The sequence below is a fragment of the Oculina patagonica genome, chromosome 1 (assembly GCF_052425735.1).
Source record: "Oculina patagonica isolate OP01 chromosome 1, crgOcupat, whole genome shotgun sequence".
Taxonomy (NCBI): domain Eukaryota; kingdom Metazoa; phylum Cnidaria; class Anthozoa; order Scleractinia; family Oculinidae; genus Oculina; species Oculina patagonica.
In genome coordinates this window covers 8,165,002-8,191,892 of record NC_135758.1, presented here as the reverse complement: position 1 = coordinate 8,191,892, position 26,891 = coordinate 8,165,002, and the positions used below count along the sequence as shown (strand labels likewise).

The window sequence follows — 26,891 nt, the reverse complement described above, 5'->3', positions numbered from 1 at the left end:
TTTTTGGCATTTGCACGCTTCGCGCCGATTTTATTTCGGCAATGATCACTAGTTTTACTCAAGCCCTACCTTGGTTGAAGTGGAAACATTTTTGTCCTCACTCGAAGCACCGTGAGAAGGCACTAACAGACAGAATATAACGCCAAGAACAAAAACTGCTGCCTTCATGGTGATGAAAATTAACAGATCCCGTGTATGGTGTATAAAAGAATGAAAAGTTAGACGCTGAAACGAAACTCGCGTAGTAACTTTGACTTTCCGGTGCACAGCGCAAACGATTAAACGTTTTTGAATTAATATTCTACGAGACTTTTCTTGTTACTGAAAACAATCGAAGTCAGTCTGCCACGTTTCGGACTCTTTCTGTTTTCATTTTTTATTTTTAAAATGCTAACTTGGAGTCATTCAAAGGTGTTTTTTGAAGAATTGGAAATTTGAATAAACTCATTGGCTGAAAAACGAACAGCTTCACCATCTAAACGTTTTCGAATCTTTATATTAACTATTTTTTGAGACATTACAAAGTTGTTATGATGCTACGTAATCGAAAGTGCCTGAAGCATTGAAAATTATGCTAAAATTCACCGTAGTTGTGATTTTTTTTTTATGATTAAAAATTCGAAGCGCCAAAAAATTGGCGCATAGCCGGTGAAGGTAGCCACTTTCAAGTTAAATTCATCGTCCTAAAAGGAATTAACTTATCGAACGAGAAATAACAAAGAATTAAAGTACTGAGAAGAAGCATATTAACTGTACGTGACTCCTTTCAAGTGATAAATATAAAATTAATATGCTTGTTAACTCAACCATTACTACCCGGGCTACTAATGGAAGTAAATAGATAGAAGTATACGATTCAAAATTCAAACAACAAATCTATACAAAATCATCAAAATCAACGTCAGGCAAAATCACATTGATCAATAGCGGAAAAGGTCAATATGATTTTGAAGAAAAAAAACCCGGAGTTCTGTTAAATAAAGGGTTTTTGACTTTGTCGCGACATTGGTACGCTTCGGCGGCATATCAGGCAAGTTTGGCCGAGCCATGCGTCTCGCCGAAATACCCATGGTGAGACCAAACGAGCCTGATATGCCGCCGAAGCGTACCAAAAAGGTACGATTACGAATTTACCGTACCCAAATTCAGCCTGAAATCAGATAATATTAAGCGCTCTGTTGAAGCCATGCTTGCCACGTTCGTAGTGCAAATTGGGTTGGCCTGCTTGAGTTGATACTTTTTTGGTCTTCAACACTTTATCAAGTAACTCTTCTGACATTTTTACTCGTCTGTTTGGCGTTTTATTCTATAAATTTTCAAAATCAAAATTTAACTCGAAAAGCTCCGACTGCATTGTTTCAGTCGGAATGTTCCAGTATTCGTCGGCAAACATCGCGCAATTGACGAGCGCGCTCAAGTTTAGTTTTTGCGGAAACGTTTTTTCTCCTTTTACGACTAGTATAAACACCATCTAAATTTAAATTACGAGGTTCTGTTTTATTGGTAAAACCTCTTTACAATTCATCGTAGGGTAACACTATTTTACTTCAAAGTGGCCATGATATGGTGGCATATCAGGTCAGTGACTTGACATTGTAAGATATCAGGTCAGTAGGTACGGTAAAACACTGATAGCGACCGATGTTATTGCTTTTTGACGTGCGATCATCATGAGTTCAGATACGAGGAAGGGTCACGGTCAAGAAGGGAAAAAAGGTAAATGTTTATAGAAGAACCCTGAAATATTATTAAATGGAAGGACGATCGGCAAATCATGTTTTTTCACTTTTGAAATCAAAGTGCCTTAACCCTATTCAGAACTTGAACTTTTATAACTTTTTTAAAATTTTACCAACCGCTTCAAACACCATCTAGCTGAACACTGATAGGGCTGTTCGGAAATCGTGCAAGGCAACTTTTTGGCAAATTTTCATATTTTGAACAACTTTTCTTCCCTTCCCTTTAGAGCAACGTTTTGCATTTTGAGCAAAAATTCTAGACCAAAGATTTACAAAGACTGTCCGAGTGTTGTTCCAAAAATTACAACATTCACGACGTTATTATGATTCATTGCAGTTGGTTACAACAGCTAAAATTTTAGGAGACATCTTAATGTTACAAACACGTCACGCTTAAAGGTTTGTGGTTGTATATTCAAATTCAGTGAAAACATTTTAAGACAAGACGATTTCGGCCATATCAAGTAATAGAATGAAGTCATAATGGCGGAAAATTTCGTCGTCATTATGGCACCAACAAATCTGTAGGCTTCTAAGTAACAGGGGGCGGCCTCCAAAGCTTGTTTTTTTTTAAATGGATGAAGATCATTCTTTCATCATTTAATATTTGTCAAGATGATGGCCATGGTAATTTTCCAAACAGGAGACCAGTTTTTCTCCATCTTCCAGACATCAGCTTGCATTAAGTGATCACCTCCAGTTTCAGAAGAGAAATTGCAAAACACGGACAATAAGACATCAAGAACAATGCATACCAGGTTTATTCAACAAAATCGGTTCCAATAAGGTTCCTGATTACAATAAATAAATAACCCTTCACCAGTTTATGGAGTACTTGTCACATTAACAAAAGCTAAGCATTCCGTATACAATTTTGCCCTTTAACTCAGTCCCTAATGCATTGCTGCTGTCAGCGTTATTCTTCTGAATAACCAACTGATTACTGGGACCGTGGAACTTCCTCGATCATCAAGCGGGACACTGAATTCCAGCCTGTATTACCGTTGGAGTTTCCATATCCAGGACAGTTTCCAATGTTGATACCAACACGGATTTTGCCCTTGTGAATGTTGTCGCAGTAGCCTTCTATTGATCCGGGTTTGTGGGTTTCTTGTTTATCGCTTGGCATATACCAAACGACGTCAATGGGCAAAGGACCACTGCACTCGGCGCCATTAAAGGTGATGAACCATCGTTTACAGCAGTTGTTGCAATGCAGCCAAAAAGTCCCTTGGTAAACCACACGGAGAGCGGTGTCACCCTTCTTCTTTTCGAAAACGCAATCCTACAAAAAATAATTAGCGTCATTATTTAGCACGAGTTGATACAAAGGCAATGATGCCTGCATTGTAATTCTCTTTCTCCAAATTGAGTGCAAATGTGGTACATAAAAATGATTTATTCTCGACTTTTGTATTGAGAAAATTGTATGAAATTAGTTATTAATGTAAAGTTCTAGTTAATTTTCTTGTAAAAAAATAGTATCTATCAGTATGTTTACAAAGAAAGGATTCAAGAGACGGATCAAATCGATGACAAATGTGTATTAACTTCTTTCCCAAAAATTTTAAGCTTACCTTGATAAGACCAATGTCACGGCTGTCTTGACTCCTCCACGCACACTGTTTCCAGTTTCTGTGGTCAGTGTCTGCGCCATTTTGTCCTGCGTCTCCTTTAACACCACGTGACCCAGGTGGACCAGCCACACCCTTGTCACCTTTCGCGCCATCTCGGCCGTCGCGGCCTGGTAACCCATTATATCCATTACGGCCAGGGATACCGGATGGTCCTTGCAGACACGTGCCAGGCTGCTGTGTATTTAAAAAAGTAAGCGACGTGATCAGTGTAGTCAACATTAGATAACATGTAGCTCTACTAAGACCAGGCTTTTTGGACCTTCAGGGATCGATGGGGAAGTTTAAGGGGGAGGAAGGGGGTGGAGGGGGAACTTCAGAGGCCCACCCCCAAAACTGTTTTCGCCATGGCAACCACATTAACGCATGATGATGTATACCATAAAGTTTTTCTTTTAAAATATTAATTTATTACATGTCAAAATTTCGTCACATAACAGTAGCAAGATTAACTTGTGGGGAGGGGGGTGAGGGAAGAAATTATCTTTATCGCTGTTTATTAGTAAACATCCGTTGTCAGGTTTGAGTGATGTCCAACGAGGCAACGTGATTGACAGGCTAAACGGGATTTTTCTTGCAATGCGTTTTCTTCCGCATTTCGGTGAACATAATGAACAATGCATTTTTTTTTCTGTGCTCGTCAAATCTTAATGCTACCTTGAAGTAGAATGAATATGTAGTTACAAAACTCTCTGTTGTTTATTTCTGTCGAGCACTTTTTTCTACATGTACATATAAAACACTTCAACTGCGCAACTCGGAAGCAACACTTTTCTAAGCAAGCAGTCCGGCTATTTTTTGTTTCATACATTCCTTGGAATGGATGACGATATTACATTACCGGACCAAAACGTTGCTTTGAGGAATATTCTCTCGTCTTATCAATTGCGCACAGAAATTATGGCAAAAACTGTAACGCGAACAAATATTTAGCCGAAATAAAACTATTCTTGGTAGAGTCAGTTATTTCTTTGATCATTCAACAATTGTTTTTTATCTACATTTGCTCATTGAAACGATTTTTAGAGCAAACATATCTGATGTTCAAAATCAATCACGTCGTTGTTGAACAAAGATTTTTCCTGAATGGAGTCTTTTTCAGAATTTTTCAGAATTCCGACTTTTTAATATTGAAATAATACATTGTTTTTTTTGTCGCTTCTTACCTTGGATGTAGTGGACGCACCTTCTCCCTCGAACGTGCAAGACAGCAATAACAACAGCGATAGAAAAACGTTAAGTTTCTTTCCGTTCATGTCTTTACGATGATTAAAAGCTTCAGGATTGAGAACTTTGAAACTTTCTTTCTTGTAACGGACTGTCTTCGTGCTCCGAAATTAACGAGAGTGAGAACAATCTAAATTCTAAGTGTTGAGGGAACACAGTATAGTTGAGTCACTATTTCAACAAATCGAACCGGTCGTTTTTTCATGTTTCTAATGTAAACTTCCGCTGTCGATCACTGTCCTTGATATGGAGGCCACGTGATTCATTTTCTTGCAATATGATCAGTGAATAAGGAAAAGGAAAATGAATGCCTACTAAAAGCTTTAATTTTGTGTTTTCAGGTTGTTTACCCTTTTGAAAAAAGCTCGAAAATAATCCTGCTTTCAATATTTGTGAAAAAATATTTTTTGAAAGAGTGTGTTTTTTTTATAAGCAGACTATAAAGGTCATGAAGTTATATTATGTTCACTGCTTCTCATATAACTGGACTGTTAAATATATATTAATGTTGCTTTCTACTTAACAGTTACAATGTTACTTCGCCGACTTCTCGCATTTTGTTTTCTTTCAGTTAATTACAAACAAATATTTTATTTCCTCCGAAGGTATAAAAATTTCTTTATATAGATTTAATTCAGGCTCGAATATTTGCCAGTTTGTATTTTGACATAACCGTCTGCTATATTAAACCCAATATAATTTCAATTAATTTTATAAATGTTCTCTTTTGAAACGAGTTTTTAATAAGAAAATTGATTTTTCTAATTATTCACTTCCTAGTTAAAGGTATGAGCATGTCTCGCGAGTTGCACAAATCGAACAATAACCATGCAAAGAAACGAAGGTGACTACTCCTGCTTTCTAGATATTTTTCCGTTGCCCAAACCGTCCTAAAGATCTTCAAAGGTTTCACGCTTAAAACTCTTAAGATCTTAACAATGAATATGGCCGGTGAGAACAAAGTCAAGCATACAGTTGAAATCATAACTCCTGGCCGTACATTAAACGCGCGTGTTTGGCGCTATTTTACGAGCAGAAAAAGGTGGCTGATTTACTATCAAAATAAAGTCACATAAATGATCATTAATCCTATGACTGTTCGTAGTTTAAAAAGATATATTTTACATGTTTAAATTGAAGCAATGACAATTAGTCCTTGTTTTGGAGTTTACAAAAAACGCATCTTTTTTTAAAGCTCAGTCATGAAAGTCTTAGTCCACTGAGGTCCTATAGGGTGGAAATTTGCTGCGCTTTTTTGCCAACGAGACAGCCGAGCCAAGAGGCGAGGCTGTCGAGGCGGCAGAATCATAGAGCCGTGTGCGTATGAGTGTATAGGCAGAGAAAATCTTAAGTTCTGCGTAAGGGACTTTTTTTTTACCATATTTGGGTGTAAGTAAACCCCATATTTGGGTTGTATTGTTCTTCCCAACTGGTTCCCAGTCTCTCACTCCTTGCTAGAGAGCAAATGACCAAAATGGCGTCCACGCGGCTCGCTGTTAAAATTTTCAATGTGGTCATTCATCCCTTTACCGATATATACACCTTTAGGGAATTATAAATCGAAAGAGAATACCCTACAGAATATTCGACCGCCGGAAAAACGAACATCAAGATCTTTAAAGCGATGAAATAATCTTTCGACTTTGGAATCCTTTGATTTACGATCGAAGAGAGACATGAAAATCAAAAGCGGACTGTTGACTTCAAATAGAGTTTTCTTGACTTATGAGAATGCTGAAGTCGGGTAAATGCTTCCTTTTAGTGTTTATTGTGTTTATAGTAATTGTTTGACCGATGATTTATTCCAAATCAAATAGCGTTTATATTTTATTTGGCACGCATTTTCGCTCCGCGTAGGAATAACATCAATACAAAGCGACGCTCACTAAAATTACTGCTTGTCATACACACAAGAAAGTCAAACGTTTTTTGCTTCTAACGCCAAATGTAATGTTAACTTGAATAAAAATTTTGTCTCCAAATAATCCTTGACCGTTCAAGTTTTGTTTTCTGTTCAAATTTTTCAAGTTTTGCGTAACTGAACATGACACTTCGCATGCGAGATTGAAATCTGACCCGTGCATTACTGTCTTTGATTACTGAAAATTATTTTTAAAAAAGCATCTTAGCAGTTTTGATTTTGGGATTTGATTTATAAGAAGTTCTTGAAATGCAACTATCCCTTTTGTGGACGGAAACATTTTAACCATCGCGTGTTGTATTTACAAAACATTTTAACGTCAAGAGTTATCAATCTGTCAAACCCGTAGCCTGCGTAGCAGACATCTGTGTACGTTTTTTAGTGTGTTTAAAAGAGTGTGCGATCGCGAGAATACGCGCGCTGGAAACTACGGCGCCTGCCACGCAAGCTATCAAGCCTGTGTCATTTATGAACACCAGAGAAATAGCACTTTTTTCGCATATTACCTAAAATACAATTTACCATATTTTGGTAATTTTAAATATAGTTCTATCAAAAACCATTCAATATCTGTTCTTATGAACAAACATGAGTATTTCGCTCGTTGGCACTTACCGATAGGTACAACTAGTTGTTAATTGACTTATCTTATAATATTAATACCAATCAAACGCTAAAAGATTTACTACTTGATCCCAAACAATTGTATACTAGCGGAATAAAACTAAAGAAATAAAGAAATTAGCATGTTTTGATTTCGCTTTTCTTTCTCAAGCCATGAAACAACCGAATCAATGTTACTGTAATAAATGTAATTTCCCCCTGCCGAATTCGATCGGTTTTATAAGAACAGGACCTTTGATTGCGCAACAGATACTGTGATGGATTTCAGATATTTTTATTCTCTTTGATTGTACTGCAAAAAAAGACATCCTTTCAAACCCGACTATGTTTTATAAAATAAATAAATCGAGTTTGTTTAACGAGGGTTGCACGTAACAGTCTTGCAACTGACAAACCTGTGGAACTCGGATTCCCGATCGAATTGGAATTTAGAAGTGTTGGTTTTTGTGGAGTGAGGAAAACCGGAGAACTCGGAGAAAAACCTTCGGAGCGGGTGCGAGAGCCAACAACAAACTCAACCCACATATGACGCCTGGGGCCCGTTCCTCGAAAGCCCCCCAAAATTTTCTGTATTGTAAAAACAGAGAAGTCTATAGGCCTGAAACTTTGTATGAAGGAAACCTCTGTTCATATGAAAAATATCATGGAATTAAACAGCTTTGTAATTATAAGGTTTGAGATTTTGCTATAGCTTTTCGGGTGCGAAAACTTTTCGGGACCTTCGAGAAACGGGCCCCAGGTAGGTGAATCGAACCCGGGCCACAATGATGGGAAGCGAGCGTTCTCACCACTGCGCTATCCCCTGCTCTGTTTTAACCTCACAAGAGTCTTAACCAATGTTTGATATAAATGAAGTGCATTACAACACGTTTTAGAGTTTCAGCTTAATTTTTTTGTTGCTGTTGTTATTCTGGAAGTATACATTTAAACCCGTTACCGAAACTTTTGTCGCGCTCAAATAATTAGTTGGGCATTATTGTATCAAAGTGTTTATGTTAGAATCCCTTCAAGTTTAATCATACAATCTGCTTTGAATTTCAATCTTGCAATAGCGATCCTATTTTGCTAAAATTAATAATAAAAACCTTTTTTGCAGTGTTTACTTGTTTTGTCTTTTTTTTTTTGCAAATTGCACCATTAAAGAGTTGCTCGGACAGGATTTTCCGTTAAGCTATATACGCCAAATCAAAACCCACGAGATCTCAAGAAGACAAGATAAACTATGCCTTAGTTTAATTATTCCAATGTTTTTCGACTTCCAAAACCCGCTTTATTAATTTCATCCAAAAAAATACTCTCTGATTGTCGTCGATTTGTTTATATACGCGCGCGATGTTCAAATAACCTCTGTCAACCCTGCATTTTATTGGAAAAAAGAAAGCAACTGACAAAAATTGTGACTAAGGTTTTCATCAGTTATTCATCAATTTGGCAAACTGTGTTAGACCGTAAATATATTTAAACCTTTCTTTGCGTACGCAACATGCTTTTCAACATCTGTGACAAGGGTTTTTAATTTTTCCCTGTATTCATAAAAAAGCGTTTTGACAAACTGCGCTGTTTTGCATGCAGTGTGTGACCTTTTCGTTCAGGTATGATTTCAAAATTACGACCTAAGATAAACATAGACTAGCTGTTTGCATTTTTTTCAACATAAGCAGGTTTGAGTAAATCGGACGACATGTATGGTTTCTGGCAAGTTGATTTTGTAATCAAAATTAAATAATGTCGATAGTTGTTCGAAAAAATTTGGCGTTTTTAGCGTAAAGCAATATTTATGTTCACTTTGTAAAGCTAACTGCTGATTGTTGTCCGCAAATAATTTCAAACTGTATAATGCTTTAGTTAAATTGTAAGCTGCTTTTGGAAACCGATAGCGCCGCTAAAATTACATTTGTAGATTCAAAGTGAAATTAACGCGAAATGTATCAAAATACATGTACAAGAACGTTTAGGCGAGTTTTTAACTCGATAAACAAACTGCGAGAGAATCAATTTTCCTTCTCTATTATACCGCAATGAAGCCTTACCTTGGACGGGAAACAATACTGGTGTCATTTTCTTCAATGTAATCGAGTAGCAGAGCAAGCAACAGAGATAAAACCCTGGATTTTTCTGAACATGTTTGTTTCTTCAAAAGTTCTTCGACGTCTTTAGCTTTAAGAAGTTCTACTACCTGTTGCACGTCGAGACATAAAATGCATTGTTTGTTCCACTAATGGCATCTAGAAGATTTTCCACGTTCTGATAAACTGTCAAAATCTAAAGAATACTTGTCTTTCAATATAAAAACATCAAGAGAAAGTCAATGAGATTTTTGACAGAACTGTCCCGGGAAAGCGAACGCCACAGGGTTTATTAAAAAAAATAATAAAATTTCCTTTGGCTAGTGGTCTTATTTGTGTCTTGTTTTATCCCTGATGAAAATTATTCAATATATTGAATACTGATTTTCAATATGGTGGATATAAGACATCTTGCTTTCCAATTTTTGGTATGTTTGATTTATTTAACTCATTTTGATTGTCGCCATTGTCAGAAAGGGTACTGCGCGGAAAATGTAAATTTATCAGGCGAGACTACTGCAAACAAAATTATAAAACGGAATTATTAATCGGATATGTTTGATAAACTAAAAACTGACGTACAGTTATAGCTTTTTATTATACCTCTGTATTAATCCACCAATCAAAAGTCTGCATTGTGGACACGTGCCGATCCATTACTTTCCTATTGTGGACAGCGAAATATCAGAGAAATCATCCAGGCATGTAAACATGGGGCATTTGCTGAATGAAATTTTCGTTCATTTGAAACAATTCACTCCAAGTCCGGGATATTTAAAGCATGAGAAATTTGGACAATTGTCAACAAAGGCTTTTGGACCAATTTTAAATTAGTTTTTGAACTTAATGCTTTAATCAAAATTTAAAAATTAATTCTTAGCGATTTTTAATTTTTTATTATAATGTATTAATGTTTTAAAGATTTATACAGCTCATTTGAGCGAATCTTTTTATCGATTTTATTATATTGTAATTTCTGAAGTGTTCTTTTTAAATATTTTAATTAACATTTTTTTATTTTTATTTATTATAATTATCATCATTAAATTTATATTTTAAATTAAATTACATTTAATTTAATTTAAAATAATGTTAATTTAATCAACACTCCTAAAATTAAAAAGGAAATTTTTTATTAAATATTAATTTTAATTTTAACTCCAGTTTAAATTTAAACCTAGGTTCTAATTTAAAATTTTAATGTAATCTTTTTTAATTTAAATCAAATTTATTTTTTAAAAAATTAAAAGAATTTAAATAAAGTAAATCAAAATTTTAAAAGAAATAAATTGTTACATTTAGTTACTTTTATTTAATTCAATATTAAATTCAAAATCAGATTTAAAATAAAATTTAAATATAAATAAGTTTTTAAATTTACTTAAATTAAAATTTAATTCAACTTAAACTTTTTTAGAGTTAAATGTAACAAACAAAACTTTATTTAAACAATCGTATTGTTTACAATATTTTTCACCTCCCGAAATTAGCCTAGCTATTCGAGGCGGGAAAATGAAGAAGAAAATGAGGAAGAAAAACTGTTCATAACTAATTGTTCATTTTAATTTTAAATTCTGGCATTGAAAGGTTGTGGCGGAGAAAATTCTTTTGAGATCAGCTATATCCATGGGACTGATGCAAGATCTGAGCACTTTTAATTTATGGTTAAAAGCTAGGCTCAGGGTTAACCCTAAGGGGTAACAACGGTAACCACGGGAACAAGAACAACAACTAGAAGCAGAGGATTCAGAATAACCACGAGATCCAGACGAAACACGAGAACCAGAAGAACCAGAAGAACCAGAAAAACCAGAAGAACCAGAAGAACCAGAAGAACCAGACGAACCAGAAAAACCAGAAGAACCAGAAGAACTAGAACAACCACGAGAACCAGAAGAACCACAGGAACCAGGAGAACCACGAGAACCACGAGAACCAGAAGAACCACAAGAACACGAAGAACCACTAGAAGCAGGAGAAGAGCGAGAACCAGAAGAACCACGAGAACCACGAGAACAAGAAGAACCACGAGAACCACGAGAACAAGACGAACCACGAGAACAAGAAGAAACAAAAGAACCAGAAAGACCAGGAAAACGAGAAGAACCAGAAGAACCACGAAAACCAGAAGAACCACGAGAACCAGAAAAACCACGAGAACCAGTAGAACCAGAAGAACCAGAAGAACCACGAGAACCAGGAAAACCATGAGAACTAGAAAAACCACGAGAATCAGAAGAACCACGAGAACCAGAAGAACCAGAAGAACCACAAGAACACGAAGAACCACTAGAAGCAGGAGAAGAGCGAGAACCAGAAGAACCACGAGAACCACGAGAACAAGAAGAAACAAAAGAACCAGAAAGACCAGGAAAACAAGAAGAACCAGAAGAACCACGAAAACCAGAAGAACCACGAGAACCAGAAAAACCACGAGAACCAGTAGAACCAGAAGAACCAGAAGAACCACGAGAACCAGGAAAACCATGAGAACTAGAAAAACCACGAGAATCAGAAGAACCACGAGAACCAGAAGAACCAGAAGAACCACAAGAACCAGAAAAACCACGAGAACCAGAAGAACCAGAAGAACCAGAAGAACCACAAGAACCAGAAGAACCACGAGAACCAGAAGAACCACGAGAACCAGAAAAACCACGAGAACCAGAAAAACCACGAGAACCAGAAGAACCACGAGAACCAGAGGAACCAGAAGAACCAGAAGAACCAGAAGAACCACAAGAACCACGAGAACCAGAAGAACCACGAGAACCAGAAAAACCACGAGAACCAGAAGAACCACGAGAACCAGGAAAACCACGAGAACCAGAAGAACCACGAGAACCAGGAGAACCAGAAGAACGAAAAGAACCACGAGAACCAGAAGAACCAGAAGAACCAGAAGAACCAGGAGAACCAAAAGAACCACAAGAACCAGAAGAACCACCAGATCCAGAAGAACCACAAGAACCACGAGAACCAGAAGAACCACGAGAACCACGAGAACCAGAAGAACGAGAAGAACCACGAGAACCAGAAGAACCAGGAGAACCAGAAGAACCACGAGAAGCAGAAGAACCAAGAGAACCAAAAGAACCACGAGAAGCAGGAGAACCAAGAGAACCGAAAGAACCACGAGAACCAGTAGAAAAAGAAGAACCACGAGAACCAGAAGAACCACGAGAACCAGAAGAACCAGAAGAACCACGAGAACTAGAAAAACCACGAGAACAAGGAGAACTACGATAACCAGAAGAACCACGAGAACCAGAAGAACCACAGGAACCAGGAGAACCACGAGAACCACGAGAACCAGAAGAACCACAAGAACACGAAGAACCACTAGAAGCAGGAGAAGAGCGAGAACCAGAAGAACCACGAGAACCACGAGAACAAGAAGAACCACGAGAACCACGAGAACAAGACGAACCACGAGAACAAGAAGAAACAAAAGAACCAGAAAGACCAGGAAAACGAGAAGAACCAGAAGAACCACGAAAACCAGAAGAACCACGAGAACCAGAAAAACCACGAGAACCAGTAGAACCAGAAGAACCAGAAGAACCACGAGAACCAGGAAAACCATGAGAACTAGAAAAACCACGAGAATCAGAAGAACCACGAGAACCAGAAGAACCAGAAGAACCACAAGAACACGAAGAACCACTAGAAGCAGGAGAAGAGCGAGAACCAGAAGAACCACGAGAACCACGAGAACAAGAAGAACCACGAGAACCACGAGAACCACGAGAACAAGACGAACCACGAGAACAAGAAGAAACAAAAGAACCAGAAAGACCAGGAAAACAAGAAGAACCAGAAGAACCACGAAAACCAGAAGAACCACGAGAACCAGAAAAACCACGAGAACCAGTAGAACCAGAAGAACCAGAAGAACCACGAGAACCAGGAAAACCATGAGAACTAGAAAAACCACGAGAATCAGAAGAACCACGAGAACCAGAAGAACCAGAAGAATCACAAGAACCAGAAAAACCACGAGAACCAGAAGAACCAGAAGAACCAGAAGAACCACAAGAACCAGAAGAACCACGAGAACCAGAAGAACCACGAGAACCAGAAAAACCACGAGAACCAGAAAAACCACGAGAACCAGAAGAACCACGAGAACCAGAGGAACCAGAAGAACCAGAAGAACCAGAAGAACCAGAAGAACCACGAGAACCAGAAGAACCACGAGAACCAGAAAAACCACGAGAACCAGAAGAACCACGAGAACCAGGAAAACCACGAGAACCAGAAGAACCACGAGAACCAGGAGAACCAGAAGAACGAAAAGAACCACGAGAACCAGAAGAACCAGAAGAACCAGAAGAACCAGGAGAACCAAAAGAACCACAAGAACCAGAAGAACCACCAGATCCAGAAGAACCACAAGAACCACGAGAACCAGAAGAACCACGAGAACCACGAGAACCAGAAGAACGAGAAGAACCACGAGAACCAGAAGAACCAGGAGAACCAGAAGAACCACGAGAAGCAGAAGAACCAAGAGAACCAAAAGAACCACGAGAAGCAGGAGAACCAAGAGAACCGAAAGAACCACGAGAACCAGTAGAACAAGAAGAACCACGAGAACCAGAAGAACCACGAGAACCAGAAGAACCAGAAGAACCACGAGAACTAGAAAAACCACGAGAACAAGGAGAACTACGATAACCAGAAGAACCACGAGAACCAGAAGAACCAAGAGAACCAGAAGAACCAGAAGAACCAGAAGAACCAGAAGAACCAAGAGAACCAGAAGAACCAGAAGAACCACGAGAACCGGCAGAAGAACCAGAAGAACCAGAAGAACCACGAGAACCAGTAGAACCAAGAGACCCAGAAGAACCACGAGAATCAGAAGAACCAGAGGAATGAGAAGAACCACAAGAACCAGAAGAACCACGAGAACCAGAAGAACCACGAGAACCAGAAGAACCACGAAAACAAGAAGAACCACGAAAACCAGAGGAACCACGAGAAAGAAAGAACCAGAAGCACCACGAGGACCAAAGAAAGAAGAAGAACCACGAGAACAGGAGAGCCAGAAGAACAACGGGAGCCACGGAGAACCAGAAGAACCAGAGAAGAACCAGAGATTGAGAACCAGAAGAACCAAGAGAACCAGAAAAGAATCAGAAGAACCACGAGAACCAGCTGGAGAACTACGAGAAGCAGATTATCGAAACAACAAGTCAAGTAAAAATACGAGAGTGTGCTTTAGAATGGGCGATTGAAGCATCAAAACATTACTTGGTCTCATTTTTCTCAATTAAATTTCATTCTACTAACATTGGGATAACTTCTGAGATATGTATCAATTTTAGCGAGATACGCAGTTGACAAATACGAGCATCTAGAATTTGACATTAAGTTTGGCCAATTTTAGTGCCAGACCTCACACTACAACAACCCCCTATGGCAAATGCGCACTTTGAAATGAAAGAGCCGTTATAGCAGAATTACAGCGTACAGTTATTTAGTCAATAGGTTTCGTGGGTTTGTTTTTATACAAGTCCAAACTTATCCCTTCAGAAACACGATTTCCCATAATCTGGAGGCTCCATATTTTTTTAAAAATAGTTGATTGCAAAAAAAAAAAAGAAAACAAACAGCTACATACATGTACAATGTGTCTGAACTTTAAATACAATACGGTACTTATTTACAGTGCTTATGTATAATGCTTGCTTATGTTAATTCTTTATCAGCTAAAATTCCTGTCCTTTCAAACCTTACGTTATTTACAGATGCAAAAGCTAGGCATTTAAGACGAATAAGTATACAAAACTGAAAAAGCAAGGTAAACAAAAAACTTCGTGACGAGTACAAAGACTAATTACGGACAAAAGGAAGCAGAAAAAAGAAAAAAAAGAGATAATAAAATAAAATAAATAGATAAAATAAAGTGCCTTACAAACTTTCACCAAAAAAAGACTTAGAGTTAAATTTGAGACTTTGAACTACTTTTTTCGATAGATATTTTATCTTTTAGAAGGGCTAGGAAGGTTTCGAAGTGGTAGTGTTGTTCATCTCTCGAGGCAGTGCAGATATAATATTTAGCAATGAGTACACAGAGGTTTAAGCCAAGTCGTAAAGGAAAGTTAGTTGTAAAACCATAGATAATGTTTTTCTCGTGTAGCTCAATGGAATCGTCATTTTTGACGTTCCACCACGTAGCAAACGTATTCCAGAAAGTCTGTACATTCGGACAAGAGACAAAAAGATGTCTCAGGCTAGGGTTTGCGTTTGCGTGCATAGGTGGCATTTACCATGGTCCTTGATTTTATCTCTGTAAAGGGTTGAATTGGTTGGTAAAATATGGCGAATAATTTTGAATTGGAAGATAGCAAGTCGAGTGTCTTTTGTTACTTTAAAAGGAATATCGTAGATAGCGCGTATTGTGCTATCGTGCAGACTCAATTGCCTCATTCTTCTTTCTGCGGTCGGAGTTTCAAACTTTTTGTTTATAAGAATTTTGGTAGCCACTTTGCATGACAATTTACCGATATCTATTTTCTGGTTATGATCTGATTTGCGCTGCGCTTCGTCAGCAGAGCTTTTTAGTGAACGGATCCAGCTAGCGGATATGGCATTACATAAGCCACAGTATTTAAGAAATGTTGTTTTGATTTGGAATTTAGTGTAGAAATCATTAAATGTTAAGAAGTTGTTTCCACAGAAAATATCTTTGATTCGGACGACCCCCGATTCGTGCCATTTTCTATAATACACGGAGAAGCCTTCAATTTTGATAGAAGAGTTGTTCCATATGATTTCATTAAGTATTTGTTCTTTTGTTTCTGGAGAGTGTTAGTTAATAGTCTGCCAGGTGTAAAGGACGTCCTTATAAAAGTCAATTGGAATATCTATTTTAAGTGATTTTAGGTCATAGTTGCATTCGAATAGGAAGGAGCTCCATATGGGACCACCCCTTGAACTTTTAAAGTTAAAGTCAAAAAAGAAACTAAAATGACTTTTTAGAATATCTCATCAAGGTTAACTTTTCCAGTAAGTTTCATAAAAATCGGTCGACCGTTTCTTTCAACATCTGGAACACTTTCTCAGAAAATGATTCCTAAACCTCTCATGTGCCACTCAGTATTTAGTTTTTCCTGACTGCCATTTCTATATGATAACAGGTCGAAAAGGCAGTTTGGGAAGAAGCTTCATTTTGGACTGATCAAACTAACCCCTAGCCGGATTAATTTACTTTTTGAGACTGAGGAACGTTTTTTAAAGGAGTTCTATAGTTTAATTTGTTTTTATTTTTAGACAATTGAGTAAGCGAAGCAACGGTGACGAAAAATGCGATTTGCGCAACCGTCCGTAGATGCAATTTGCACAAAAGTAAACGAACTTTTATTTTTCAGCTGTATATAAAGTCACATTTGCGTAACATTGGGTACCAAGAAAGCTGTAGGCTTTTAACGGTATTTTGCCTAAGACCGATGTCATCCTATCTCCTCAGCACACATGTGCCATTTCAAAACCAATATAAAGTTGAAACTCCACCGTTTGAAGATGTAACGTTTGGGCTGTCTGACATGTATTACACATGACTATAGTTTTATCGTGGGGTTTTTTACGCACTGAATTGATTAAAAACGCAGTGCTTGTATTAATGATTACACGCGTAATGATTTCACACATAATTCCGTGCCAAATACGGCGCTTATTTAACAATCAGCATGCAAGGTATTTTGTGATTTTGTTAGAATTTAGATGAAACCCATTCTTTCATCATTTCATATTTGTCAAGATGGTGGCCATAGTACAGTTTCCTAACAGGAAACAAATTTTTCTCCTTCTTCCAGATATCAGCTTGTATTTAGTGATCACCTCCCGTTCCAGAAGAGTAATTGCAAAAAAAAAAAAAGAACACCAAGACATCAAGAGCAATGCATAATGGTTTTATTAAAGAAAATCAGTTCCATTAAGGTTCCTGATTACGATATATCAATGAAAACCCTTCACCAGTCTATGGAGTACTTGTTACTTTAACAAACGCCAAGCATTCCGCATACAATTTTGCACTTAAATCAGTCTCTAATGCATTGCTGACGTCAGCGCTATTTTTATGAATAACCAACTGATTACTGGGACCGCGGAACTTCTTCGATCATCAAGCGGGACACTGAATTCCATCCTGTATAACCGTCGGAGTCTCCATATCCAAGACAGTTTCCAATGTTGATACCAACACGGATTTTGCCCTTGTGAATGTTGTCACAGTAACCTTCTATTGCTCCAAGTTTGTAGTTCGATTGGCTACTGCTTCGCATCCACCAAACGACGTCAATGGGCAATGGTCCGCTGCACTCGGCGCCATTGAAGGTGATGAACCATCTCTTACAGCAGTTGCCACAGGCACCCAAGTAGAGGTTACCTTGGTAAACCACACGGAGAGCGGTATCACCCTTCTTCTTTTCGAAAACGCAATCCTACAAAAAAAAAAAATTAGCGCCATTGATTCGCACGAGTTGATACAAAGTTAATTATGTCTGCCAAGTAATTCTCTTACTCCAAATTGAGTGCAAACATGGTACATAAAATGATTTCGTTTCGACTGTTGTTTTGAGAAAATTGTGTTAAATTAGTTATAACTGCAAAGTTCGTAGTTTAAATATATTTTTTTAAAAAAAATATTATCTATCGATATGTTTACAACGAAAGAATTCAAGAGAAGATCAAATCGAGAATGACAAATATGTATTAACTTTTTCTCCAAATTTAAACCTTACCTTGATAAGACCAATGTCACGGCCGTCAGTACTCCTCCACGCACACTGTTTCCAGTTTCTGTGGTCAGCGTCTGCACCATTTTGTCCTGCGTCTCCTCTAACACCACGTGACCCAGCAGGACCAGCCACGCCCTTCTCACCTTTCGCGCCATCTCGGCCGTCGCGGCCTGGTAACCCGTTATATCCATTACGGCCAGGGATACCGGATGGTCCTCGCAGACACGTGCCAGGCTGCTGTGTAATAAAAGAAGGTTAGCGATGTGATCAGTGTAGTAGACATTAGATTACATGTAACTCAATACAGACCGGGCTTTTTGGACCTTTGGGACCATTGGGGAAGTTTAGGGGGGGGGAGGAGGGGGACGGATGGGGAACTTCAGCGGCCCACCCCCAAAACTGTTTTCGTCATGGCAACCACATTAACACAGGATGATGTATACCATAAAGTTTTTCTCTTAAAATATTATTTTTTTAACATGTCAAAATTTCGTCACATAACAGTAGCAAGATTAACCTGTAGGGAGAGGGGAGAGGAAATGAATGTAAACACCCATTGTCGGGTTTGAGTGATGTTCAACAAGGCAACATGATTGACAGGCGAAGCGGGATTTTTCCTGTTTCCTGCAGTGTGTTTTCTTCCTCATTTTAGTGAACACGCATTTTTGTTTTCTGTGCGCCTCAAATCTTAACACTACCTTGGAGAAGAATGTATATGTAGTTATAAAAAAACTCTGTTGTTTACTTCAGTAGAGCACTTTATTCTACACGTACAGATAAAACTCTGAAACTGCACAATTCGCGACCAACACTAGACTAAGCAAGCAGTCCGGCGTTTTTTTTTTTTGGTTGTTTCATAAATTCCTTGCAATGGATCATGGCGAATTTAAATTACTGGACCAAAACCTAGCTTAAAGGAGTATTTCATCCTACCAGTTGCGCTCGGAAAATTTGGCAAAAACTGTACGCGAACAAATATTAAACTGAAGAAAAATCTTGGTGGAGTCAGTTATTTCTTTGATCATTAAACGGATGTTTCTTCCGCATTCACTCGCTTACAACTATTAGCGTTGAATCTGCTCAAGCCAGTATTTCTTTTGAGGAGTGTGTATTAAATTGTAAGCAGGCTATATAGCCCATGAAGTCGACATGTCTATGGGAAACCTACATTTTATATATATATATATACATGTATATATTTTATTTCAATACTGAAAATTATACATTTTACATTTTGTGTTCTGATAGACTCAGAAACTCAATTTGTGTTCGGATCAACTCAAGATAAACTCAATTTGGGTTCTGATCTACTCAAGATAAACTCAATTTGGGTTTGATCGACAGTGATTGACTCAAGATAAACTCAATTTGTGTTCTGATTGACTCAAGATAAACTCAATTTGTGTTCTGATCGACTCAATAGAAACTCAATTTGTGTTCTAATCGACTCAAGATAAACTCAATTTGGGTTCTGATCGACTCAAGATAAACTCAATTTGTGTAAATTTGATTGACTCAAGATAAACTCAATTTGGGTTCTGATCGACTCAAAATAAATTCAATTTGTGTTTTGATTGACTCAATTTGGGTTTTTTTTTTTTTTTTTTTTTAATTTGTTTTAATTGATCTGGCGAAATTTATTAAACCTTATTTTTAACCCCGTTTTAAAAATTTTTTACTCTTGAAAAACACCCAATCATATTACTTCCAACGGCTAACAGAAATTGGTTCACTTCAAACGCGGTTTTTAATGCCCTTTAAAGTGGACGGTGTCAGAAAATTTCGCTTCGGATAATTTTTTTTTTTCGCAATTCGTTTCATAGCTGCGTTCAGCCCTTTTCTTTTGAGCGCACCATCCGTTGAAATATATGGAAAAAAATGAACACAAACTTAGATAAAACAAAAAAAAAACATGCTGTCAGAACCTATTTTTACGCAAAAACCTTAGAGAAACCAACTTAAATTCTGGACAATGACTGTAAAACCCCCAACTAAATGATTTTTGGTATTCGCACGCTTCGCGCCGATTTTATCAAAGATCACTAGTTTAATATCAGGCCTTACCTTGGTTGAAGTGGAAACATTTTTGTCCTCACTCGAAGCACCGTGAGAAGGCTCTAGCAGACAAAATAGAACGCACACAACAAAAATTGCTGCCTTCATGGTGAGGAAAATTAACAGATCCCGTGTATGGTGTATAAAAGAATAAGAAGTTAGACGCTTAATCGATACTCGCGTGTAGTAAAAATCTTTGACTTTCAGGTGCACAGCGCTAATGATTAAATGTTTCTGAATTAATATTCTACGAGACTTTTCTTGTTACTGAAAACAATCGCGTCATGCAGTCAGTCTGCCACGTTTCGGACTCTTTCTGTTTTATTTTTTTATTTTTAAAATGCTAACTTGGAGTCATTCAAAGATGTTTTTTGAAGAATTGGATATTTGAATAAACTCATTGGCTGAAAAACGAACAACTCGTCAGTTTAAGCTTCACCATCTAAACTTTTTCGAATCTCTATATTAACTCTTTTTTGAGACATAATAAAGTTGTTATATGTGCTACGTAATCAAAAGTGCCTAAAGCATTGAAAACTATGCAAAATTCACCGTAGATGTGATTTTTTATGAATAAAAAAAAAATTCGAAGCGCCAAAAAATTGGCGCATAGCCTGTGAAGGTAGCCACTTTCAAGTTAAAGTTAAGGTCCTGAAAGCAAATAACTTATCGAACGAGAAATAACAAAGAATTAAAGTACTGAGAAGAAGCATATTAACTGCACGTGACTCCCTTCAAAGGATAAATATAAAATTAACATGCTTGTTAACTCAACCATTACTACGGCGGGCTACTAATGTAAGTACACGATTCAAAATTCAAAACAACAAATCTATGCAAAATCATCAAAATCAACGTTATGCAAAATCATATTGATCTACAGCGGAAAAGGTCAATATGATTTTGAAATAAAGCGGAGTTCTGTTAAATAAACGGTTTTTGACTTCGTCACTACATACAACACTGATAGCGACCGATGTTATTGCTTTTTGACGTGCGAAAATTAGTTCAGATACGAGGAAGGGAGACGGTCAAGAAGAGAAAAAAAGTAAATGCTAATAGTAGAACCCTGAAATTTTATTCGCCAACTACGGTGGTTTACATTGAGCCGAGTATCGTTAAAAGATATATTTTTCCCTTTTGAAATCAAAGTGCCTTGAGCAATTTAGTTTATGTTAATTTTTACAGTAATTGTGATTATCATATTTATATGATAAATTAAACAACTTAAAGTAAAGCTTTGGTTAGGACGTGCGGCCGATAGCAGGGGCAGGCGGCCACCTTCAATTACATTCACTTTGATTCCCGACAGCAGAAAATTTCGAAGAAACACGAAATAAAAGGAAAATGGATGCAACAGACAATTTATTAAATGCACATTATAATATACATGGAAATTTATTGTTGACAATGATAGTATACCATATAGTAATTCCAAATTCATAGTAAGAAAATTCCGATCAACAGGGTTTTCAGAAAACCGAGGTTAATTTATTTATTTACCCTACATCAGTTGTCACATAAAAACATCGAGAGAAAGTCAATTCTATTTTTGACAGAAGTAGATATGAGGAGAAAGAATTTTTATGCTAAAGAATGGATTAGTTTAACCCAAGTTAATATAGTTTAAGGAGAACATATATCGTTGGCAATTCCTTCTAACTAAAGTAAACGCCATAAGAGTGGAACAAAAAATTATTCTGTGTAGACGATGTTAATATCAAATTAAAAACACCAACTAGCTGAACACTGGTAGGGCTGTTCAGAAGACGCGCAAGGCAACTTTTTGGCAAATTTTCTATTTTGAGCAACTTTTCTTCCCTTCCCTTTAGAGCGACGTTTTGCATTTTGAGCAGAAATTCTAGACCGAAGATTTCCAAAAATTGTCCGAGGGTTGTTCGAAATTTCAACATTCACAACGTTTTTATGATTTATTGCAGTTGGTTACGACAGCTAAAATGACAGTAGACATACTAATCTTAACAACACTTTTACAAGACGATTTTTGCCATATAAAAGTAATACAATGAAGTCATAACGACGGAAAATTTCGTCGTCTTTGGGCACCAACAAATATGTAGACCTTTAAGGGACTGGCTTCTGATTTTTTTTTGGTTCTGTTTTTTTTTTTAACTTTAAATTGGCATTCAGCAGCCTGACAATGAATTTTCATTTAATCACGTGAATAGCATTCAGACATAGCTATAACAGCATTTTGCCTTAGACTGATTTCATGCTATCCCCTCGGCACACACGTGCCATTTCAAAATCAATAAAGTTGAAAATCCACCGCTTGAAAATGTACCCTCTTGTAACGTTTGGGCGGACTAACATGTCTTACACGTAAAACTATAATCTTGGGGTTTTTTACGCGCAGAATTTATTAAAAAACGCAGTGTATGTATTACTGAGTGATTACACGCATAATGATTACAGACATAATTCCGTGCCAAATACTTCGCTTATTTAATAATAAGCAAGCAAGGTTTTTTGTAATTTTATTAGAAATTAGGTGAAGCCCATTCATTCATCAGTTCGTATTTTTCAAGATCGTAGCCATAGTACACTTTCTTAACAGGAAACAAATTTTTCTCCTTCTTCCAGATGTCAGCATGCATCGAGTGACCACCTCCCGTTCCAGACGAATAATTGCAAAACACAGACAATAAGACATCAAGAGCAATGCATAATGGTTTTATTGAAGAAAACCAGTTACAATAACGTTCCTGATTACAAAAAATCAAAAACCCTTAACAAATTTATGGAACACTTGTTACATTAACAAACGCCAAGCATTCCGTATACAATTTTGCACCTTAAATGCGTCTCTAATGCGTTGCTGACGTCAGCGTTATTCTTATGAATAACCAACTGATTACTGGGACCGTGGAACTTCTTCGATCATCAAGCGGGACACTGAATTCCAGCTTGTATGACCGTTGGAGTCTCCATATGAGGGACAGTTTCCAATGTTGATACCAACACGGATTTTTCCCTTGTGAATGTTGTCACAGTAGCCTTCTATTGATCCGGGTTTGTGGGTTGGAAAGTTATTGTTTGCCGTCCACCAAACGACGTCAATGGGCATCGGACCACTGCACTCGGCGCCATTAAAGGTGATGAACCATCTCTTACAGCAGTTGTTGCAACTCAGATAAAAGTTGCCTTGGTAAACCACACGGAGAGCGGTATCACCCTTCTTCTTTTCGAAAACGCAATCCTACAAAAAATAATAAGCTCCATTTATTAGCGCGAGATGATACAAAGGAATTGATGCCTGCATTGTAATTCTCTTACCCTTAATTGAGTGGAAATATGATACATAAAATGATTTCTTTCGACTGTTGTATTGAGAAAATTGTGTTAAACTGGTAATAACTGCAAAGGTTAGTTAATTTTGTAGTAGAAAGAATTCAAGAGAAGATCAAATCGAGAATGACAAATATGTATTAACTTCGTTTCCAAAAATTCAAGCTTACTTTGATAAGACCAATATCACGGCCGTCTCCACCTTTCCACGCACACTGTTTCCAGTTTCTGTGGTCAGCGTCTGTGCCATTTTGTCCTGCGTCTCCTTTAACACCACGTGACCCAGGTGGACCAGCCACGCCCTTGTCACCTTTCGCGCCATCTCGGCCGTCGCGGCCTGGTAACCCGTTATATCCATTACGGCCTGGGATACCGGATGGCCCTTGCAGACACGTGCCAGGCTGCTGTGTAATAAAAGTAGGTTAGCGATGTGATCAGTGTAGCTGACATTAGATTACATGTAACACCATCAGACCGGGCTTTTTGGGCCTTGTGGCACCGGTGGGGAAGGGCAGGAGGTGGGGGGGGGGGGACCTCAGAGGCCCGCCCCTAATAACCACTTTCGCCACGGCAACCACATTAACACAGGATGATGTAAACCATAAAGTTTTTCTTTTAAAATATTTAATGTCAAAAGTTCGTGACATAACAGTAGCAAAATTAACTTGTGGGGAGAGAGGAGAGAAAAGGAATTATCTTTATCACTGTTTATAAGTAAACACCCGTTGTCGGGTTTGAGTGATGTCCAACAAGGCAAGATGATTGACAGGCCAAACAGGATTTTTCCTGTTTCCTGCAGTGCGTTTTCTTCCTAATTTTGTTGAACAATGCATTTTTTTCTGTGCGCGTCAGATCTAATACTACCTTGAAGTGGAAAGTATATGTAATTACAAAACTATCTGTTGTTTTCTTCTGTCGAAAACTTTATTCTTCAGGTACATATAAAACTCTGAAAGTGCACAAATCGCGAAAAACACTAGTCTAAGCAAGCAGTCCGGCTCTTTTTGTTTCATACATTCCTTCGAATGAATCATTAAGAAATTACATTCCAATATTCTCTCATCCTACCAATTGCGCTCGGAAAATTTGGCAAAAACTGTAACGCGAATTACGAACAAATATTAAGCCGAAGTTAAACTAATCTTGGTGGAGTCAGTAAGGGTTATTTCTTTGGTTATTCAACGGATGTTTCTTCTGCGTTGCTTACAATAATTAGCGTTGAATCTGCTCAAGCCAGTATTTTTTTTTTGTTGAAAACGATTTTTAGAGCAAACATTTTTGATGTTCAAAATCAAAATCGTCGTTGCTGAACAAAATAATTTTGACCTTTAGTGAATTTAGACCTTTGCGAGAAGCGAATGTAACGTTTCTAATTTTAATTGAACGTTCATATAAAACTACCCATTATTGAACTATAAAGTTTCGCCTTTTGTTTCGGAATGCACTCTTTTTAATATTGAAATGATAAATTGTTTCCTTTCGTTTCTTACCTTTGGTGTGTTGGACGCACCTTCTCCCTCGAACGTGCAAGACAGCAATAACACCAGCGATAGAAAAACGTTAAGCTTCTTTTCTTTCATGTTTGTACGATGATCAAAAGCTTCAGTATTGAGAACTTTGAAACGTTCTTTCTTGTAACGAACTGACTTCGCGCTCCGAAATTAAAGAGAGTAAGAACAAACTGAATTCTTACTTTTGAGGTAATACAATATAGTTGAGTCACTATTTCAACAAATCGAACTGGTCGTTTTTTCATGTTTCTAATGTAAACTTCCGCTGTTGGTTGTCCATGATATGGAGGTCACGTGGCTCCTTTTCTTGCAATATGATCAGGAAGTGAGGAAAGAAATAATTCATTTCTAATTCAATTTTTTTCCCTCACGATTTTACCTTTTTGAAAAACGTAGTTCGTAAATAACCCTGCTTTAGATTTTTTTCTGAAAAAAAAAAAAATTCCTGTCTTCTTAAAGAGTGTTTATTGAGCACATTATAAAGCTCTCAAAGGTCGCTCTGTTTATGGGCAACTTACAACATCAAATCATAATTTTTTTTTACCGCTTCTCACGTAGCTGACCTGTAAAATATCTAGCAAAATACAGGGGAAAAGGTCTAAAAAAGTTTAAGACGGAATCCGCCAGGACTTCGAGTATTTATTGGACAAAATGATGTACCAAAATCTTTCACAGCTTATTGAAAACTTTGGTATTACTGTTTCAAATATCTTATCAAAAGAAATCATTTCCAACAACACCAATTCCACTGAATCGCTTTAAAGACGTAAAATTTTGCCTATAGCTTGTGAACTTTGAAATTCATTTTTTCAGGCTCTGACAAGAAACTGTTGTATTAACACTTTTCGAAACAAAGGAAAGCACATTTTCTTGCCGGCGAAATACGACCTTAAGAATTTGGAAAGGTTTCCCGCTTCAAACTCCAGGCGGCTTCCTTGTGACAATATCTTAACAATGAATATGATGAGGACAAAGTTAAGGATACATTTGTTTTGCTTAATGCTCGGGTTGAGACATCCTTCCTGACTTTCGTTTGTCACTAAACGCGCGTCTTTATCGATATTTTACGTGCAGAAAATGTGGCTAATTTACTGTTAAGATAAAGTCACATAATCATCATTCCTATGATAAATTTTACATGCTTAAATTGAAACATTCGAGTCCCTGTTTGGAGTTTATGAAGAACTCAGCTGTTTTGAAAGCTATGTATTGAAAGTCATAGTCCCGGCTCCCAAAGTGTGGATGCGCCTTTTTGTTAATCGTCATTTTTATACAACAATCAAGCGCTAAAATATTCACTGCTTCCCAGATAATTGCACATATCTGGTAAATATCTAGCCCAAACGAAATGAAGAAGTGAACGTGGTTGGATTTCGTTAGAGTCAGTTAAAGTTTGATCATACAATCTGCTTTCCATTTTAGCCTTGAAATAGCAATTAATATGATTTTGGCTGCGCTATCGGTTTTCAAACGCAGTTTCCAAAACTAAATCGATCTACAGTAGTCTAAAATTATTTACAGACAATTTATAACAGCAGTTAGCTTTACAAAGCAGATTTAAATATTGCTCTATGCTAAAGACGCCAAATTTTCATGGGTAACTATCAATGTTAAATTTTGATTTCAAAATCAACTCGGCAGATATCATACGCGCCGTCCGAATTACTCAAAAAGGGATGCAAACTTATCTTATTGTCACAAGCTTATTTTCGCGGAACTTAATTTCGCGAAAATGGAACAGGCATATTTCTCGGGACTTGATTTTCGCGAATAGGCCAAAAAATACCTTAAAAGCATTAAAAATTTGTTTAAAAATGTTAAAGAAAAAATTTTTGCAGGTCTTTAATTTCGCGATTTTTGAAAATCACGAAAATAAATCGCCGCGAAAATAAGTAACAATAAGGTAGTCTATGTTTATCGAAGCGCATATTTACAATCATTCGATCCAGAAATAGATACCTAGAAGGTCAAATACAAAGCAAAAAGCGCAGTTTGTCAACACGCTTTTCGCTACAACTTGATGAATTAAGGGAAAAACCCCTTTGAATTTGTCCATCA

At 37.3% G+C, this 26,891-nt stretch overlaps 4 protein-coding genes across 9 annotated transcripts in view; all 4 read right to left on the bottom strand.

The window, feature by feature from the left end:
* Positions 1-256, bottom strand: part of LOC144654998 (collagen triple helix repeat-containing protein 1-like) — a 29,755-nt gene extending 29,499 nt beyond the window's left edge. For both annotated transcript variants that reach the window (XM_078515239.1, XM_078515224.1), the window contains exon 1: positions 70-256. In XM_078515239.1, coding sequence (XP_078371365.1) covers positions 70-168 — 99 coding nt within the window. In that variant the 5' untranslated portion in view covers positions 169-256. The remainder of the gene's footprint in view (positions 1-69) is intronic.
* Positions 257-2,483: 2,227 nt separating this feature from the next.
* LOC144654932 (collagen triple helix repeat-containing protein 1-like) lies at positions 2,484-9,339 on the bottom strand. Its single transcript, XM_078515171.1, has 4 exons — positions 9,176-9,339; positions 4,540-4,631; positions 3,317-3,550; positions 2,484-3,024 (listed from the first exon to the last, which is right to left on the bottom strand). The coding sequence occupies exons 1-4, from the start codon at positions 9,201-9,203 to the stop codon at positions 2,680-2,682; spliced, it is 699 nt and encodes a 232-aa protein (XP_078371297.1). The 5' UTR covers positions 9,204-9,339; the 3' UTR covers positions 2,484-2,679.
* LOC144655037 (collagen triple helix repeat-containing protein 1-like) overlaps positions 2,485-26,891 on the bottom strand; it is a 35,628-nt gene continuing 11,221 nt past the window's right edge. Inside the window, exons 1-4 of one of the 5 annotated variants that reach the window (XR_013571033.1) lie at positions 24,813-25,141; positions 23,493-23,726; positions 22,762-23,233; positions 2,485-2,553 (exon numbers count right to left, since the gene is read on the bottom strand). Coding sequence is in view for 3 of the 5 variants with exons in the window: in XM_078515259.1 (XP_078371385.1) it covers positions 22,889-23,233; positions 23,493-23,726; positions 24,813-24,902 (669 nt within the window). In the remaining 2 variants the exon portion in view is untranslated. Of the gene's footprint in view, positions 2,554-17,114; positions 17,189-22,691; positions 23,234-23,492; positions 23,727-24,812; positions 25,142-26,891 lie in introns of those variants that run through there. The other 4 variants (XR_013571034.1, XM_078515259.1, XM_078515279.1 and 1 more) reach the window with 4 other exon arrangements.
* LOC144654981 (collagen triple helix repeat-containing protein 1-like) lies at positions 17,115-20,187 on the bottom strand. Its single transcript, XM_078515211.1, has 3 exons — positions 20,023-20,187; positions 17,962-18,195; positions 17,115-17,661 (listed from the first exon to the last, which is right to left on the bottom strand). Exons 1-3 carry the CDS (start codon positions 20,119-20,121, stop codon positions 17,314-17,316), a joined length of 681 nt encoding a protein of 226 aa, XP_078371337.1. The 5' UTR covers positions 20,122-20,187; the 3' UTR covers positions 17,115-17,313.

Excerpts from the sequence above, each read along its gene's own strand:
- LOC144654932 (XM_078515171.1), bottom strand. The coding sequence starts at position 9,203 with ATGACACCAGTATTGTTTCCCGTCCAAG. Across the intron at positions 4,632-9,175 it reads AGTATTGTTTCCCGTCCAAG|ACATGAACGGAAAGAAACTT; the intron begins GTAAGGCTTCAT and ends ATCATCGTAAAG. Across the intron at positions 3,551-4,539 it reads GTGCGTCCACTACATCCAAG|CAGCCTGGCACGTGTCTGCA; the intron begins GTAAGAAGCGAC and ends TTAAATACACAG.
- LOC144654981 (XM_078515211.1), bottom strand. The coding sequence starts at position 20,121 with ATGAAGGCAGCAATTTTTGTTGTGTGCGTTCTATTTTGTCTGCTAGAG. Across the intron at positions 18,196-20,022 it reads ATGTTTCCACTTCAACCAAG|CAGCCTGGCACGTGTCTGCG; the intron begins GTAAGGCCTGAT and ends TTTATTACACAG. Across the intron at positions 17,662-17,961 it reads GTGACATTGGTCTTATCAAG|GATTGCGTTTTCGAAAAGAA; the intron begins GTAAGGTTTAAA and ends TTTTTTTTGTAG.